General features: G+C 42.4%; 1 protein-coding gene across 1 annotated transcript; it reads right to left on the bottom strand.

Moving 5' to 3' along the window:
* Positions 1-326: 326 nt before the first annotated feature.
* On the bottom strand, positions 327-19,158 carry LOC306918654 (uncharacterized protein; the record flags this gene model as incomplete). The annotated part of the gene is made up of 21 exons (XM_079531542.1): positions 327-483; positions 596-690; positions 819-883; positions 982-1,151; positions 1,560-1,610; positions 1,756-2,000; positions 2,201-2,252; positions 2,338-2,373; positions 2,523-2,564; positions 2,646-2,702; positions 2,807-2,848; positions 2,932-2,988; positions 3,093-3,134; positions 3,222-3,278; positions 3,390-3,455; positions 3,588-3,665; positions 3,744-3,809; positions 3,909-3,938; positions 4,059-4,189; positions 4,279-4,475; positions 19,102-19,158. The coding sequence occupies 21 exons, from the start codon at positions 19,156-19,158 to the stop codon at positions 362-364; spliced, it is 1,758 nt and encodes a 585-aa protein (XP_079387668.1). The 3' UTR covers positions 327-361.
* Positions 19,159-19,565: the final 407 nt, after the last annotated feature.

The raw sequence follows: 19,565 nt of genomic DNA, 5'->3' as shown, positions 1-19,565 counted from the left end.
CCCATTTAGGTTCATCTTACGGTGGCCATGTTTGCCCTAAAAGGAATCTTTGAAAAGTTTCATAGTTTTGGAAAGTGCTTTCAAATTTGAGAAATGTATAATGAGGCTCAATGGCAGATATTGGCAATCACTTTCACCTAGAAACTCCATTCACACTTTTCTTTTATAATTCAGCTTACTGTGAAGACACATGCTGGAACCTTTTACTTCGAAATGTTTGAACAAAACAACAGAGTAGCACGCTACGAGTGTGTAGGTCTGCTATTTTTGAAAAATCGAAGAACGACTGACATAGAAACATAGCTTTTTCATAAAACTGTCAGGATTTAGAAGACTTTATAGAATCTCAGGTCAAATTGGGTTAATGTGCCTCATGGTCCTGCCCTTTGCCCCCCTTCCTTTGCGGAGCATGTTTTAGGTGGACCCCAATGTGGTCCTTTATGTCGTCCTCTTTGGCCCCTGGCTGTGCCTTCAGGACTGCTTCTGCAGAATAAGAAATCACATGTGAATTAAGGCACGATGCGTAAAGTAAATGTTTTGCCACTGAAATTATTAACAGGTTAGGGGTGCTTTTTTTCTTTATGCGCCGGCTTACCTGTTGTTGCTCGAAACAGGGCAGTCCCGATGAAGGCCCGCTTCTCCCCCGTCCCTTTCAGGTTGAATCGGCCCATCAGGCTGTTACTCATGAGCCTGTAGCAAAACAAAGTTACATCCATTAAGGATTATTTTTTGTAAACATGGCATAAAACCTTAACTTGTATACAGGTCCTTTAGCTCACACCAAATAACTCTTCAGACATATTTGAAACACTGTATACCTATTCAGAACTTTGTGGACGCACTCCTTGGTGTCTCTCCCCCCAATGCGAGAGAGTTGCAGCACCTGTTGAATAATTAAGTTCATGTAAACTTCATAAAAACAGTGTGCAGGTGCATATTATACTGCTTTATATGCTGTTAATTACTCTTGGCTATACATACCAGGGTTTTGAAAGCTGCTTCATCACCTAGGCGTAGCTCCTCCCTGTCGAACTCCTCCAGGCCGTCCATCGTCTCCACATGACTGGTGGAAGTCTCTGGTTCTGCTCTTGCATTCCGGCGCACCTCGTTCCTGATGTCGACTAAGATGGCTAAGGACTTCCTCTGGTATACTGAAAAAAGGAAATACATTTATATGAACACAAATTTAAATGTTCTCCAACATTCATAGATATCACCCTACAATGATACAAAACACTGCCGTTTGAAGTGGGAGGCATACTTTGGTTCGATATATCATTGGTTCAAAGGAGCATTGCTCTGAGGTGCGCGTTAAGGTTAGGTTTAGGTGTGCTGCCCCGTGGGGGGTTAGGGTGAGGGTTTGAGATAGGTTGTCGTTATCGGACCAATGATATGTCGGACAAAACGCATGTACACGTTTTAAGTGCAGTTTGTGTCCTGATAGGAAATGAGGACTGAGGGAACATAAGGAGAGAAAGGCCAGATGACAGAGGGTTCCAAATTATAAGTTCTTAATCTTGACCAGTGACCCGTCCCCTTTGAAATAGCTCAGAACTTACCTGCTGTTGGCCAAGGGAAATTGCTCTGTGACCATACGTCATTCTCCACTGCTGTTATAAAAATAAAGGTACTGTATTAAAACTTCCCAAGACACAGATGACCATGCATTAGATGAGAAATACAAGTCTGGCATACTGTAACCAATACTACTTCATTTTACGTCTAATTATAAAGGCATTGATTACTTGAACTCACCATGCCCGACTGTGTCCCTGGATCTGTCAGATCTGGACCTCTGACGGTGGGACCTGCTGTCACCATGCCTGACTGTGTCCCTGGATCTGTCAGATCCGTGGGACCTGCTGTGCACTCTGGATCGGATAGAGTGTGTGGACTGGACAGAGTGTGTGGACCGGACAGAATGCCTGGACCGGATAGAGTGCCTGGAGTCACAGGAGTCTTGGCTCGCACTGTGCCTGGAGTCGAAGCTGGATCTAGACCTAGGACATTAGAGGTTTAATTAATTATTGGACATGTATAAAACACCATGTCACACTGAAAAAATGTTGACAATCACACCCGATACAAATATAGTTCAATGCACCTGCTGACAGGTGGCTTTGCGGCCAAGCTCGAAGCTGTAGGAAATCCCTAGGCCAGCGATAAGGGTAAGTCAGTCGCTACTGTGCCTTACACGTACCTGGAGCGATGGTCATCATGCCTGCCGGAGATTTTATTTGCATGTTGAGCTCCTAAAGAATTCACAAATGGTGAGATTAAACATGGCTGATTAGTAAACAAAAGTAAAAACATTTTTAAAATGTGACAAATACTCACTGGATGGTGATGTGCTCTGGCGTGATCGGTGTGACTCTGAAAAATAAATTTAAAAAATCTTACGTTCCAAATATTATTTTGTAGAAACATGACTACATGTGATGCATACTCACAGCTTGTGAATGGTAATGAGTTCTACAAAATGCAATTTAAATGTGTTGGTGCAATAGAAAGTCAATACTTACGGGGTGTCGACATTGGGCTCTTACGGGCTACCTTCTGTGAGCCTAGAGAAATAGAAAAACATATCTTAGATTCAAAATGTGCAGTTCAATATAAACAAGGTTTTTTACAATGCACATACTCACTGGGTGTGGAAGTGTGCCTGCGCTGCGATCCTTCATTCCGGCCAGAGCGAGCAGACTCTATAAAATATTATTGAGCTAGTTATACTCACCACTTGTGAATGGTAAGGAGTTCTACAAAATGCAATTTAAATGTGTTGGTGCAATAGAAAGTCAATACTTACGGGGTGTCGACATTGGGCTCTTACGGGCTACCTTCTGTGAGCCTAGAGAAATAGAAAAACATATCTTAGATTCAAAATTTGCAGTTCAATATAAACACAAGGTTTTTTACAATGCACATACTCACTGGGTGTGGAAGTGTGCCTGCGCTGCGATCCTTCATTCCGGCCAGAGCGAGCAGACTCTATAAAATATTATTGAGCTAGTTATACTCACCGCTTGTGAATGGTAAGGAGTTCTACAAAATGCAATTTAAATGTGTTGGTGCAATAGAAAGTCAATACTCACGGGGTGTCGACATTGGGCTCTTACGGGCTACCTTCTGTGAGCCTAGAGAAATAGAAAAACAAATCTTAGATTCAAAATATGCAGTTAATATAAACACAAGGTTTCTTACAATGCAATGCATATACTCACTGGGTGTAGAGGTGTGACTGCGCTGCGATCCTTCATTCCGGCCAGAGCGAGCAGAATCTGAAAAACATTGAGCTTTTAACTATACTTACTCACTGCTTGTGACTCATGGTAATTATATACACGTACTGAATGTACAGTAAATGTGTTGTACAATGGAGAAATACTCACTGTGTGCAGACCCCGCAGCATGACTAAACTCGGCCTCTTCGTCATTCAGCAGGACATCTAGGGAGTCTAAAGGCAACATGAACAGGCTGATTCACACATGTTTCAAAGTGTATAAATCCATTCCAAAATAATTCACAGGCAGTTATAACACCATGGTCATGAATGGACTTTAAATGTCAACGGGAGATGTTCACTCACGTGGAGGAGTGGACATTTCCCTGCCCTGAGAACTCTCTGCAGGCTTCACTGGGAGAGACATGGCTGGGTTTTTAGAGTCTGAAACATAAGAATCAGCTTGTAAATGATTTCACGTTGTGTGTACCCAATACATTAATATACCATATCAATACTCACTAGCACTAGGTTCTTGGCTGGACTGAAACTTCTGTGGTGGGACAGGGAATGAGGGCAGCTTCTTACCTATACAGATGCAATATAAAGTAAAACATATCAAATATAATACAAAGAAAATAGTTTATTTCTTTTACATAGTACTTTAAATGGAATAGAGAACGTTACCCTTCACGATGTTGGCCTCCTCATCAGATTCTGTTACAAAAGAAGATATAAAACATGGTCTACATGTGAGGCCAACTTTCATTGTTCCCAAGGCTATGCAGTGCCCGATGGGCACAGGTCTAGTATTTACAAATTACTTGAGAAACCTACCAAACGTGTCTACATAGTTATTATCTTTTCTCTTAGTAGCTATCCTCTTGCCTCTTCCAGCATCCGCAGCTTCTTCCTCCTCCTCCTCCTCTGCATGGCTGGTCATGACGTATTTCTCACAGACACGTTTGCTAGCTAAAAGTTAAACATTGATTTAACCATTTTCACTTGATTCTTGACAAAGAAAAAGAAAATAAAAAAAAGACGAAAAAAAAGAAACTTGCCTGAAGAAATCTTTTCCTTTACCAACTTGTACGTGTACCAGTCCTCCTGAGGATCCATTCGTTTCTTGGATGCCTTTTCAGGGTTCTTGTTTGGCCATCTAACGACGTTACGGTTAGTGTCAATCCAATTACTTGGTATGGTGGCCTCATACTCAACTTCATTCTCCAGCCACACAGCCCTGCTATACATGACCTGAAAAGGACAGCACACACATTGCAAAGTTTGCATTAGAAAAATGACAAACCATATAAATCATGTATGTAGTAGTCATGTTAGTAGAATTACGGCAGAATTCCGGCTTGATTGATTAGATGTGACAAGATCAGAAATGGCTACATTAAGAGTTTAAGCCATGTAGGAAAGAAGGTGCAGTGAGGTAAAGCAGGCGAGTGAGGTAAAGCAGGCGAGTGAGTCAGTGGTGGACGGAGATGGGATAAGGATGTTGCAAGACAAATAGAAGACCTGTGCTGAGAGACATGCTGGGGATGCTCTAGGTGCAGCTGAAAGAAACAGATTTTAACCTTTAATACTCCAGACCATGGCGAAGGGGTATGAGGACATATCCACCGGTTTCCTGTGGGAGGCAAGCCACCTTGCGGAACAGATCCTTTTCACGCAGCAGTCGATATTCCCTCCTGCCCCGCCCATCTGTTGTGCACACTATGTTTAGGAGTTTGGAGCTACATGGTTCGTGAAATAATGGTGACGTGTGGCGCTGATCCAAAATCTCACAGGCTAAAGTCCCATCTGCATTCTTCTGTCTAACAAAAGCAAATTTGTCGTCTTTCAGAAGAAAACAACTGTCCTTTTCTTTAACAGAAACAATTGCTTTAGGATGCATTTTGCTAGTGTTCAATTGTGAATGTTCAATTTCTGACAAACGCCTGGTGACTTGTTCCAGGGGACTTCTCCCACTCCTCACGTGTTTCTTGATTTGTTGCAGGTAGTTCTCAAAAGGAAAACAGGAAATGTCATTTAACGAACAGTTGAAGTGGCTGACATCTTCATGGAGATGAATTAGTCCATGTACATTGTATACAGAAAAGGTGTTGCCATAAAGGTCAGGACAGCACTTGACAAAGTGTTTTATTAGCTCTTGAGCATATTGCAGGTAAGCATTCCTAGTCCTCTCATCTGCCTCCAGCATTATTGACATGGCTACCGTGAAAGACAAGAAATGTTTGTACATTTCAGGGGACAGCACCTTTTTTAGTACCACAGGTCCTGTGTATAGCAAAAATTGGCGTAATTCAGTGGCCTTCCACCTATCTAGCTCCTTTAAACCCCGGGGTTGACGCGCAAACTCACTTGGCATCTTGCCTCTCAGTGCAATTAGTTGTTGGGATATTAAATCCTTCTGCCTCACAGATAAACGACAAATCTTTGGACCACGGGTCAAGAAATGTAACATGCGTCTAACCACGCCCAAGCTGACCATGTGCATGTAATCCAAAACAAATGAGGTAACACAAGGTACTCCTGCATCAATTAGGGGGCTAGCACTAGTTTGATGGTTGCTGTACTCTACTCTAGAAAAGGCTTCGTCTGTTCGAGAAGTACAGTCCTGTTCAATGAAAACCATTCTTCTCTCAATTAATTTACCTCTGACGTTACATCTTTCACATGCCTCATAGGAATTATGACCCTTGATAGATTTTAGATGGCGCATCACAGATCAGAGCCTCAACATGGACATTGTACGTTCGGCCTTTGAACACTATCCCATTGACTTTGAGCTGTTCGTACTCAGTCAAAAAGTCTTTAAGATAATCGTTAAGAGGACTAGGCTTACTGTGTCCACTATACATGGCTACAATAAACGGGTCGAAGTGGCCAACCTTTGCCAGTATTGGCCAGAACTGTACGCTGCTACTTTTAAAAAGTGGGATGCCATCAATGTTAACAGATAATTTTAACTGATTGCTCTCTATCCGACTTAGGAAACGGCAGATGCCCTTTTCCAACCCGTAGTACCTGTACTGCCCCCCACATTTGTCTTCAGTGGAATTATGCTGTGGTGTTGCAAGAAGTGTCCTAGCATCTGCAGGCAATAGGTGACCTTGCTTTCTCAATATGGACAATAAATCATTCAGTGATCTGTGTGTCTCCTTGTACTTTAAGGCCCACTGTCTCAAGTTCTCTTCAAAGCTGACAGCCACTTCAACATTATCATTTAGTTCCTTTTCTGAGTCAGTAGACCAATATTCTATGTCAGTGTCAACGTCAAAACTATCTGACGGCTCCGGATTACTGTCACTGTTAGAACTGTTTGGAGTCACAGGAACATTATCGTCACTACTCTGAGCCCCAGGCATGTCGTCACTATCAGAATTACTTTCAAGCTGCGCCAGCAGATCATCATCATTCTGACGTAGAAGCAGTTCTATATCTCGTTTGCGTTTTCGCCAGACTCTCTTGTAAGCAGCTGCCATCTGAAAACAGACGGGAGTCTACATAAGTTTAGTTTAACAGTATATTTGAAGTGACAGGACAACCTGATGTGCTACGTCTTGTACCTTGTTTGGTTGGCTTCAGGCTGTTCAGGGCTGGACAGGACAGCAACTCAAGGCCTGGACAGGACACCACAGGAACTCAAGGCCTGGACAGGACACCGCAGCAGATGAGAAGACCACTTGAGAGAGAGAGAAATTAAATTCATTAGACACACTCAATTAGAATATGAATAATACGTGGCTAGAAGCAGTTCTATATCTCGTTTGCGTTCGCCAGACTCTCTTGTAAGCAGCTGCCATCTAAAAACAGACGGGAGTCTACATAAGTTTAGTTTAACAGTATATTTGAAGTGACATGACAACCTGATGTGCTACGTCTTGTACCTTGTTTGGTTGGCTTCAGTCTGTTCAGGGCTGGACAGCAACTCAAGGCCTGGACAGGACAGCAACTCAAGGCCTGGACAGGACAGGACAGCAACTCAAGGCCTGGACAGGACAGGACAGCAACTCAAGGCCTGGACAGGACACCGCAGCAACTCAAGGCCTGGACAGGACACCGCAGCAGATGAGAAGATCACTTGAGAGAGAGAAATTAAATTCATTAGACACCCCCCTCAATTAGAATATTAATTATACATGGCTAGAAGCAGTTCTATATCTCGTTTGCGTCACTCTCTTGTAAGCAGCTGCCATCTGAAAACAGACGGTCTACATAAGTTTAGTTTAACAGTATATTTGAAGTGACAGGACAACCTGATGTGCTACGTCTTGTACCTTGTTTAGTTGGCTTCACAGTCAAGGCCTGGACAGGACACCACAGCAGATGAGAAGATTTGAGAGAAATTAAATTCATTAGACACCCCCCTCAATTAGAATATGAATTATATGTGGCTACCACACCAGTCACTGACACTTAATGACAAGAGGATTTTTTTTTAAATGTTATATATATATATATATATACACATATACACACACACACATATTTTACAGGTACAAAGAAAGATATGTGTTTAAATGTGTTTATTAATCTTAACCCCCCCCCCCCCCCCCCCCCATTGAAAGAAAAAAAAAAGGAACAAACTAATACATCTAAATTATAATTAGCAAAAATGTCAGACCAAAAAAAAGGGGGCATAGATATATACAATTAATTTGATTAGGGGTTGTTATAGAAACAGCAACCAGGCCGTATATATACGTTAACTTAAATTCCAAAGCCATACGTACACTTGTTGCAGATTATAGCTAGCCATCTCTTGGCCACAGCATACACGTGTTAGCTACCCAGCAGCCGAGCAGGCCTAGCCACTCTGGTTATAGCAACTAGCTTGCTATAGCGTGGTGTTAGAATTGGCTATAAACTCATTATATATAGCTCGGGGCATTCCAGAGCTAGCTGGTTGCAGGCCACGCGTATACGTCCAAATGCTAGCCAAACGCACACACCACGCTAACGATATACACACACACCACGCTAACGCCGGTAGCAATGCATGCAATGCACTGCTAGCATGGTTTTGCTAGCAGCTAGGCCGCCATTCCAAATACGGCCGAGGCCCGAGAGTATTCCCATGATGAATACAATTAAGTTTGAACAATATTAGCAAACACACGTGAAACATTTAGATTCAGAACATTGACATTTATAAACGTACATTGGCCTTACCTTAATTTGACTTTGTACAGGGATAAGGATATTAGCGTCTTGCCGTCTTGAGCAGTGCAATTTGCATTGACAAAATAGCTGAGCAGTACGGCCTTCAGCCAATCAGAGTAGGTCACATGTTGCCCCAGCCAATCAGGATTCTGTTCACTATTGTGTACGCGCATCCTATACTCTATGACGCGCATACAAGTTTATATTATTATTAATTATAAGATTCATTATAATTAAAATAATAATACTAATAATACTACTACTAATAATAAAGGCGCTGTTGTTGTTGTTGTTGTTGTTCCGGCGCGGGTGGGGTGTCAAACCCACATTGGGTGGGCAGGACGCACGTTTGGGTGGGCTATGCCCACCCCTGCCCCCCCCTAGAACCGGCCCTGAAATTTGTAGCAAACGTCCATACAACGTCCATACGACGTCAACAAAACGACCAAGGCAGCTGTCGAAATAAATAACGGGATATCGACGTCATTATGGGGTCTGGAAATGACGTGAAATTCCAAGACCTGAATACGACGTGGTACGGACGTCGTATTCAGGTCCCCGACCGACGGACGCCATTTCGACCTGAATAGGACGTCCGTACGACGTCGCATGTTTGCTGGGATTCCCTTCAGGGCCTGGAGTGTAACGGCAAGCTGCAAGACAAGAATAAAGAGCATGATTAATATGTGCACTGCAGCAAAGGAGTTGTGAAATTTAACTCAATATTGTTGTCATCACTTCTCATTTCAAACTCATACCTGCTGGACGATGGGTCTCATCTCCGTCATGGACAGACGAGAATCTCTCCCGTTCAAGAATTCCAGGAGATCGACATCCAGAGACTCAAACACCATGCATGTCAATCCGTTGTGGACAAAGCTGTCGTGAAATCTCACTATTCCACACGTGTCAGGGTCCAGGACTCTCAGCTTTTGCAACATGGCCATCTGGGAATACAAGAAGACAGATTTAGACACGGCGTCATATAACAAATGATGCACACACATTTTTTTGAAAAGTCCCCAAAGCAATGCCTTACCTCGTGTTCTGCCACTTCGTCGTAATTCTTGCATTTCTTTATTATCTTGATGGCCACCATGTCACATGTACGCGTGTTGATGGCTTTGGCCACCATCCCGTAGCTCCCTTCCGCCATGAAGCTCGTGACGATGTACTGGCCTCCATCCAGCATGTCCTGCTCGGCTATGCAACTCTCTGAATCCAACCCTGGACCATCAGAGTCTTGGGAGGAGGAGCTGGTGATCACTTTGGTCAGTGGCGTGGTTGCTCTAGGGTGGGGGAATTGGGGAGTTGGGGAATTAGGGACATCTGAGCAGGACACGATGGCGTGGTGTTGGGGGGCGGACGTGGTCAGGATGTCGGCGTAAGCCGCCGGGGAAGGGACGATAAACTTGAACAGGCCCTGCTCGGCGGTGCCCCACTCTGTGTCAAAGTACACGGTGGAGTTGGTGGTCATGATGTCAATGTCGACCGCTGGCGACGGGACATCTTCAGAGATGAACACGTCCGGCTCATCTGTGTCCCACTCTGGTTCAGAGCTGGACATGTTGGAGTGTCGGATGGCTTTGTCCATGGAACCACCTAAAGAGAGAGGAGAGAGACAGAGAATTTAGAGTCAATTGGATTATGATACAAAATAACCAATAAGTACCATGACATTCCATTGGCATCTTGGATATATCTGACATATATCTCCACTTTTTGTTTAACTATAGCTGCATAATTCCTTATCATTATATCTAAATCATTATATCTATTATCACTGCTGATTCAGGGACTACAGAGATTATGAAAGAGACATTTTGAATCCACAGTTAGTGATTAATTAGCTCAAGTATCCTCACTTTGAATCTAATAAAATGCCATAAATATCTATTAGCATTTTGACTTACAGAATATGCTATAGAGACATCTATGGTATATATTTACTATAGGTGACTCAGACCATACTAATACAAGTGTATTTTTTCCTCATTTGGTCATTGATCCTTACCTGTACATGATGTCCTTGAAGAGCACTGGTATGGTTCAAAGCGGTGATTTTTCAGACTTCCTACTTTGAGTTTTAGTCCTTTGCTCTGCTGTTGTCTCCTGGTCATTAATGTAGGCATGGTGTGTCCGTTGAGTCCTGCTGCTTTCTCTAGATTCAGATGATCTGCTCTGAAGAGTACACTGACCCCAACCTACTATATATGCAGTTTAGTCAGGGTACTTAGGGTCCTCTCTGACCAATCAGGTAACCCTTTACCAAGGTGTGAGTTGTTGGTGGGGGGAGTGGGGGGGGGGGGTGGTAAAGACAGACTGACTTTCCCACTTATGTCTTTGTACCCCCAGTATTTTATGTTTCAGTACAATCACCTTATGTATTACAAATGATGGACAAACTCAGTTGAAATATATATTTATTGATTTAAAGAAAAAGCTCATTGCTCAACCAAACTTACTCCCTGTTTTTGGGTTGATCATCCAAACAGTCACAGCTGATTCCGGGGATCCTTTTATAGGCTGGTGGAGGAACCTAATTGGGACTTACCACTTGTGTGGGTGTGTATTTGTATCTTTATATTATGAATGAAGAGTTGTTTGCTAAAAACATGATTATAGTTACCTTGTGGATTATGATGTCTGTAAGGTTTGGGAAATGTTTTCTGTGTTTATTTTGGCTAGAGAGGTTGGTGAAACTATAGTCTTCAACCAGAGCTCAAGACTGTTGGATTGACCCAACAATTGAAAGGCCCAGATTGTGGGTGGGGAAGGGATTCCAGTTTCAGGTAATAGTGCCCTTCTGGGCACAGGTCTCCACCAGGAGGATAGGAGTGTGTGTGATGTTTGGCAAAATGTTTAGGAGTAATATAAACATGTTTATTTGGGTTTTTGTGTGTGTGTGTGTGTATGTGTGTGACGCGACTTGGCCTGTTGTAGCGCCACCATGAGGCTGATTTGAAAACTGTAAGTGGCATTTCTTCCTCAGCCTAGTAGTGGGAATAGGCATGCACAGTTTCACCGTAATCGGACGCTGCGTTGAGGAGTTGTGGCGATTTGCACAAAACGGGTACAAAACGGGCTACTCCTGAAAACTTTAGAAGCCAATCGTAGCCAATCAGGATGGATAATTATGAGAAATCAAACAAATCACATGATCACATGACTATGGAGAGCATGTCTACCAATTTGCGTGAAATTTGGATAAAATCTGAAGGAGTAATATTAGAAAATGTGTTTTACATATGTCGGCCTCCTGGTGGCGCTATAAAGAGCAGATGTGAAAAATTCCAGGCAAAGGTTTTTCCTTGGCCTCTAGGGAGTGTGCATACATGGTTTTACACAGATCGGTGTAGTTATAGGTAAAAACACAAATCGGCCAGTTATAGCGCCATCATGAGGCTGAGTTGAAAATATTTAAGTGGCATTTCTTCCCCTGCCTAGTGGGAATGTGCATGCAAAATTTCACGGAAATCATACGATGTGTTCATGATTTGCAGCATTTTGTTTGAAACGGAGCACTCCTGCGAACTTTGGAAGCCAATCGTAGCCAATCAGGATGGAGTCTGAAAAATCTGAAATACACGTTTCGTTGAATGGCTCTAGGGAGACTGTGTACCAATTTGCGTAATGTTTGGACAAAATCTGTAGGTGTACTGTCAAAACATTTGTTTTGCACAAAGCGGCCTCCTGGTGGCGCTATAACAGGCCAATGCCAAAACGTTGGAGCAGAGGTTCAGCTCTGGCATTCAGGGAGTGTGTGTGCAGAGTATGGCTGCGATCAAGCCAACGGTGCCAGAGATTATCTGTTCACAGATGGACGGACACACGGACGGACATACTCTCTCCCCATGCCTTCGGCCTGGTGGAGACAATAAAATCAAACCTGTGTGAAGTGAGGGGCGCTCTTATCATACATCCTCGTACCGAGTAAAAAGCATGCAACGGCTCAGTGGCATATAACGATGCCATGAGGTTACTTCTCTGTGTTCCTAGGTGGCACAGTGCCAGTCAGTTGTTTACCTCTGATGGTGTGCCCACATGTGATGCTTTTTTAAGAAAACTGTATAAAAATGTATAATTTTATGCAACGCCTAGAGGTGTCTAGTAACAGTATCATAGTGGCACTAACAAACCCTATAAAGAGCTGTTACCGGGTCATGTCCAGGCTACGCAAGCACTGGCTCAGCAGCCTGCTGCTGATTAGGTAGATCAGTACTTGTATATGCACTACTGTACTTTGTTTTGTGTTAATTGCTCACTTTGATCCTTTTCCCATGTTGTTTGTCTTTTTGTGTTGATATGGACTCCTGTCTGAAATAAAGATTATATATACATCATCTCATTCCGGCCAATAACAATTTACGTAATGTTTGCAAAAAAACTGGCCATTCATTGTCAATGGCATTTCATGTTTGTGTTGGGACAATGACGTAAAAGTGGTCAATGACATTTAATTTAATGTTTGTGTTAGGAATAGGATAAAGTTTGTGTTTACACAGACACTAAAAGATGGACATAGCCAGATAGCACCAAAATAAAACGAATATAAGAAATGTACGTAGGCTAGAAGGAAATACTTCAACGTGTCACTCCTAATCTGGGTGTATTTCACACCTAGACAAACCCATCAACAGTCATCAATCATCTCCCATCCAGTTTCTGGACTGTTTCAGCACTAAGCTATGGGCCATTTCATTAGAATTCAAAGTCTGTCCACTTTGTTAACACCATGCTATGTAAATTAAATATTCATGGAGGGGGCCCAAGGGGGGTCATCAGCCTCTTTTGTTTGAGTGTGATGGGTCGTTACTACAACAAGAACAACAACAACAGATCAACTGTAGGAATGTAACCATTTATTTGAGAGAAATAATATACAGATGCCACTTTAAAAAAAAAATTAACAAAAAAAATATATACAACGCTTCTTCAATACTAGAAGAAAAAAAGTTGAACAAAAATATATATACACAACGCTACTTCAATACTAGCAGCAAAAAAATGTATGTAAGTGGGAAGCAACAAGGACTTTAGTGACACCTACTGAAATAAATGTAATACAATTTTATGATGTGAACGTAACACAATGTCTAATATAAAATGTCTAATATACATAATGTGCATGGGAATAATAAATAAAATTGGAAATGCTTCTTTTGCAAGTAGTCAAACATTTCCAGCAGCAGACACAGATTCAGTCTCTTAACAGACATAAGTGACAGTACCATGCAGTGCAACAGCAGTGGAGTGTAATCTGTTGTGCGTTCTTGCAAAAGAAGAATTTCCAATTTTATTTCACACACAAAAAAAAAACACCACCTCAAGATCCCACACTATTTGTGGACTTGCTACAAGGTGGTTTGGTGGGACTCAATCTGAGAACCCATCATGAAAAAAATAAAATAAAAACAGCGTCCTCTTTTCCGTTGAATTCAACCGTCTGTCTCGAGAGAGACTAGGTGGGACTTGGCTTGGTGGTGATGAAGGGATGGTTCAACACCTGCTCCGGTGTTATCCTCTCCTCTGGATCCAGGTGAAGCATCCGTTTCAACAGGTCCATGAAGACGTCACAAGACGTTTTGTCGGCATCGTCGACAAAACGTCGACAAAACGATTCCAGTGAGCTCTCATCATCCTCATCCTCGTCTTCATCCTCATCCTCATCCTCATCCTCATCCTCGTCTTCATCCTCATCCTCGTCTTCATCCTCATCCTCTTCTCTTCTCTCTCCTCTCCTCTTCTCTTCCCCTACGTAATACTCCTCTGGTTTCTATATCAAAACAAAACAAAAGCAAAAGTTAGTTTCAGTGATTTTAATGAATATGTACAAGGATACTTGAATATAAGAGAGGAAGTTATTACACCAAGTGTGTAATAACTATACCTTAAATCTCCACATATTGTTCTCTGGGATGAAATAGTTGCATGTTTTTAGTCCGGCATCCAAGAGAGATTGTGCTGGTATACCAAGCTTCGAGAAGAAAGCTCGCTGCGTTGAGGAGTTGTGGCGATTTGCACAAAACGGGTACAAAACGGGCTACTCCTGAAAACTTTAGAAGCCAATCGTAGCCAATCAGGATGGATAATTATGAGAAATCAAACAAATCACATGATCACATGACTATGGAGAGCATGTCTACCGATTTGCGTGAAATTTGGATAAAATCTGAAGGAGTAATATTAGAAAATGTGTTTTACATATGTCGGCCTCCTGGTGGCGCTATAAAGAGCAGATGTGAAAAATTCCAGGCAAAGGTTTTTCCTTGGCCTCTAGGGAGTGTGCATACATGGTTTTACACAGATCGGTGTAGTTATAGGTAAAAACACAAATCGGCCAGTTATAGCGCCATCATGAGGCTGAGTTGAAAATATTCAAGTGGCATTTCTTCCTCTGCCTAGTGGGAATGTGCATGCAAAATTTCATGATTTGCAGCATTTTGTTTGAAACGGAGCACTCCTGCGAACTTTGGAAGCCAATCGTAGCCAATCAGGATGGAGTCTGAAAAATCTGAAAGACCCGTTTCGTTGAATGGCTCTAGAGAGACTGTGTACCAATTTGCGTAATGTTTGGACAAAATCTGTAGGTGTACTGTCAAAACATTTGTTTTGCACAAAGCGGCCTCCTGGTGGCGCTATAACAGGCCAATGCCAAAACGTTGGAGCAGAGGTTCAGCTCTGGCATTCAGGGAGTGTGTGTGCAGAGTATGGCTGCGATCAAGCCAACGGTGCCAGAGATTATCTGTTCACAGATGGACGGACACACGGACGGACATACTCTCTCCCCATGCCTTCGGCCTGGTGGAGACAATAAAATCAAACCTGTGTGAAGTGAGGGGCGCTCTTATCATGCAACGGCTCAGTGGCATATAACGATGCCATGAGGTTACTTCTCTGTGTTCCTAGGTGGCACAGTGCCAGTCAGTTGTTTACCTCTGATGGTGTGCCCACATGTGATGCTTTTTTAAGAAAACTGTATAAAAATGTATAATTTTATGCAACGCCTAGAGGTGTCTAGTAACAGTATCATAGTGGCACTAACAAACCCTATAAAGAGCTGTTACCGGGTCATGTCCAGGCTACGCAAGCACTGGCTCAGCAGCCTGCTGCTGATTAGGTAGATCAGTACTTGTATATGCACTACTGTACTTTGTTTTGTGTTAATTGCTCACTTTGATCCTTTTCCCATGTTGTTTGTCTTTTTTTTCCAGTGAGCTCTCATCATCCTCATCCTCGTCTTCATCCTCATCCTCATCCTCATCCTCATCCTCGTCTTCATCCTCATCCTCGTCTTCATCCTCATCCTCTTCTCTTCTCTCTCCTCTCCTCTTCTCTTCCCCTACGTAATACTCCTCTGGTTTCTATATCAAAACAAAACAAAAGCAAAAGTTAGTTTCAGTGATTTTAATGAATATGTACAAGGATACTTGAATATAAGAGAGGAAGTTATTACACCAAGTGTGTAATAACTATACCTTAAATCTCCACATATTGTTCTCTGGGATGAAATAGTTGCATGTTTTTAGTCCGGCATCCAAGAGAGATTGTGCTGGTATACCAAGCTTCGAGAAGAAAGCTCGCTGCGTTGAGGAGTTGTGGCGATTTGCACAAAACGGGTACAAAACGGGCTACTCCTGAAAACTTTAGAAGCCAATCGTAGCCAATCAGGATGGATAATTATGAGAAATCAAACAAATCACATGACTATGGAGAGCATGTCTACCGATTTGCGTGAAATTTGGATAAAATCTGAAGGAGTAATATTAGAAAATGTGTTTTACATATGTCGGCCTCCTGGTGGCGCTATAAAGAGCAGATGTGAAAAATTCCAGGCAAAGGTTTTTCCTTGGCCTCTAGGGAGTGTGCATACATGGTTTTACACAGATCGGTGTAGTTATAGGTAAAAACACAAATCGGCCAGTTATAGCGCCATCATGAGGCTGAGTTGAAAATATTCAAGTGGCATTTCTTCCTCTGCCTAGTGGGAATGTGCATGCAAAATTTCATGATTTGCAGCATTTTGTTTGAAACGGAGCACTCCTGCGAACTTTGGAAGCCAATCGTAGCCAATCAGGATGGAGTCTGAAAAATCTGAAAGACCCGTTTCGTTGAATGGCTCTAGAGAGACTGTGTACCAATTTGCGTAATGTTTGGACAAAATCTGTAGGTGTACTGTCAAAACATTTGTTTTGCACAAAGCGGCCTCCTGGTGGCGCTATAACAGGCCAATGCCAAAACGTTAGAGCAGAGGTTCAGCTCTGGCATTCAGGGAGTGTGTGTGCAGAGTATGGCTGCGATCAAGCCAACGGTGCCAGAGATTATCTGTTCACAGATGGACGGACACACGGACGGACATACTCTCTCCCCATGCCTTCGGCCTGGTGGAGACAATAAAATCAAACCTGTGTGAAGTGAGGGGCGCTCTTATCATACATCCTCGTACCGAGTAAAAAGCATGCAACGGCTCAGTGGCATATAACGATGCCATGAGGTTACTTCTCTGTGTTCCTAGGTGGCACAGTGCCAGTCAGTTGTTTACCTCTGATGGTGTGCCCACATGTGATGCTTTTTTAAGAAAACTGTATAAAAATGTATAATTTTATGCAACGCCTAGAGGTGTCTAGTAACAGTATCATAGTGGCACTAACAAACCCTATAAAGAGCTGTTACCGGGTCATGTCCAGGCTACGCAAGCACTGGCTCAGCAGCCTGCTGCTGATTAGGTAGATCAGTACTTGTATATGCACTACTGTACTTTGTTTTGTGTTAATTGCTCACTTTGATCCTTTTCCCATGTTGTTTGTCTTTTTGTGTTGATATGGACTCCTGTCTGAAATAAAGATTATATATACATCATCTCATTCCGGCCAATAACAATTTACGTAATGTTTGCAAAAAAACTGGCCATTCATTGTCAATGGCATTTCATGTTTGTGTTGGGACAATGACGTAAAAGTGGTCAATGACATTTAATTTAATGTTTGTGTTAGGAATAGGATAAAGTTTGTGTTTACACAGACACTAAAAGATGGACATAGCCAGATAGCACCAAAATAAAACGAATATAAGAAATGTACGTAGGCTAGAAGGAAATACTTCAACGTGTCACTCCTAATCTGGGTGTATTTCACACCTAGACAAACCCATCAACAGTCATCAATCATCTCCCATCCAGTTTCTGGACTGTTTCAGCACTAAGCTATGGGCCATTTCATTAGAATTCAAAGTGTGTCCACTTTGTTAACACCATGCTATGTAAATTCAATATTCATGGAGGGGGCCCAAGGGGGGTCATCAGCCTCTTTTGTTTGAGTGTGATGGGTCGTTACTACAACAAGAACAACAACAACAGATCAACTGTAGGAATGTAACCATTTATTTGAGAGAAATAATATACAGATGCCACTTTAAAAAAAAATGGAACAAAACAAATATATACAACGCTTCTTCAATACTAGAAGAAAAAAAGTTGAACAAAAATATATATACACAACGCTACTTCAATACTAGCAGCAAAAAAATGTATGTAAGTGGGAAGCAACAAGGACTTTAGTGACACCTGCTGAAATAAATGTAATACAATTTTATGATGTGAACGTAACACAATGTCTAATATAAAATGTCTAATATACATAATGTGCATGGGAATAATAAATAAAATTGGAAATGCTTCTTTTGCAAGTAGTCAAACATTTCCAGCAGCAGACACAGATTCAGTCTCTTAACAGACATAAGTGACAGTACCATGCAGTGCAACAGCAGTGGAGTGTAATCTGTTGTGCGTTCTTGCAAAAGAAGCATTTCCAATTTTATTTCACACACAAAAAAAAACACCACCTCAAGATCCCACACTATTTGTGGACTTGCTACAAGGTGGTTTGGTGGGACTCAATCTGAGAACCCATCATGAAAAAAATAAAATAAAAACAGCGTCCTCTTTTCCGTTGAATTCAACCGTCTGTCTCGAGAGAGACTAGGTGGGACTTGGCTTGGTGGTGATGAAGGGATGGTTCAACACCTGCTCAGGTGTTATCCTCTCCTCTGGATCCAGGTGAAGCATCCGTTTCAACAGGTCCATGAAGACGTCACAAGACGTTTTGTCGGCATCGTCGACAAAACGTCGACAAAACGATTCCAGTGAGCTCTCATCATCCTCATCCTCGTCTTCATCCTCATCCTCATCCTCATCCTCATCCTCGTCTTCATCCTCATCCTCGTCTTCATCCTCATCCTCGTCTTCATCCTCTTCTCTTCTCTCTCCTCTCCTCTTCTCTTCCCCTACGTAATACTCCTCTGGTTTCTATATCAAAACAAAACAAAAGCAAAAGTTAGTTTCAGTGATTTTAATGAATATGTACAAGGATACTTGAATATAAGAGAGGAAGTTATTACACCAAGTGTGTGTGTGTGTGTGTGTGGGGGGGGGGGGGGGGGGCATACCTTAAATCTCCACATATTGTTCTCTGGGATGAAATAGTTGCATGTTTTTAGTCCGGCATCCAAGAGAGATTGTGCTGGTATACCAAGCTTCGAGAAGATGGATTGAAGCTGCAGAAAAGGGGAAAAAACAGAGGATATTCACAACAATTCAGTCTTAAGTAAACTCCCAGCTCTAAGAAGAACGTGTAACTACAGTGTTTGTTCAGAGTAGAGTCTGAAAGCATTCTGTTTTAAATGTGCAGTTCATCAATAGATTACTCACCACATCGTATTTGGTGTACCCTCTGATTAAATCCTTGCTCAGCATCACGTTAGCCATGACACAGCCCAGTGACCACATGTCAAGGGCCTCTGTGAGTGGGAGGCCCAGGAATACTTCTGGTGCTCTGTGGGTTGTAAAAGAAAATAAAGTTTTATAGCAATGCAATAACTATCTTGTCAAATGCAGTCATTAAATGTTTTCTTGCACATGCTCAGTAAAACACATTAATTTAAGACATTGTCCAAGAGTAGAACTCACCTGTTCAAAAGAATGGGCGTGATCGCCCATCGCTTGGTCTCAGAGACAGGAACGGCCAGACCAAAGTCAATGAGTTTGACTCTGAGGGCTTGTTCTCCTTGGTTCACCAGCATGATGTTCTCCAGTTTGATGTCTGCATGGATCAGACCGATTCCCTTCAGGGCCTGGAGTGTAACGGCAAGCTGCAAGACAAGAATAAAGAGCAT

This window comes from Electrona antarctica, assembly GCF_951216825.1.
Source record: "Electrona antarctica genome assembly, contig: scaffold_59, whole genome shotgun sequence".
In the NCBI taxonomy this organism is placed as follows: Eukaryota; Metazoa; Chordata; class Actinopteri; order Myctophiformes; family Myctophidae; genus Electrona; species Electrona antarctica.
The sequence above is the reverse complement of the archived record's forward strand: the minus strand, read 5'-3'. Positions and strand labels throughout refer to the sequence as shown.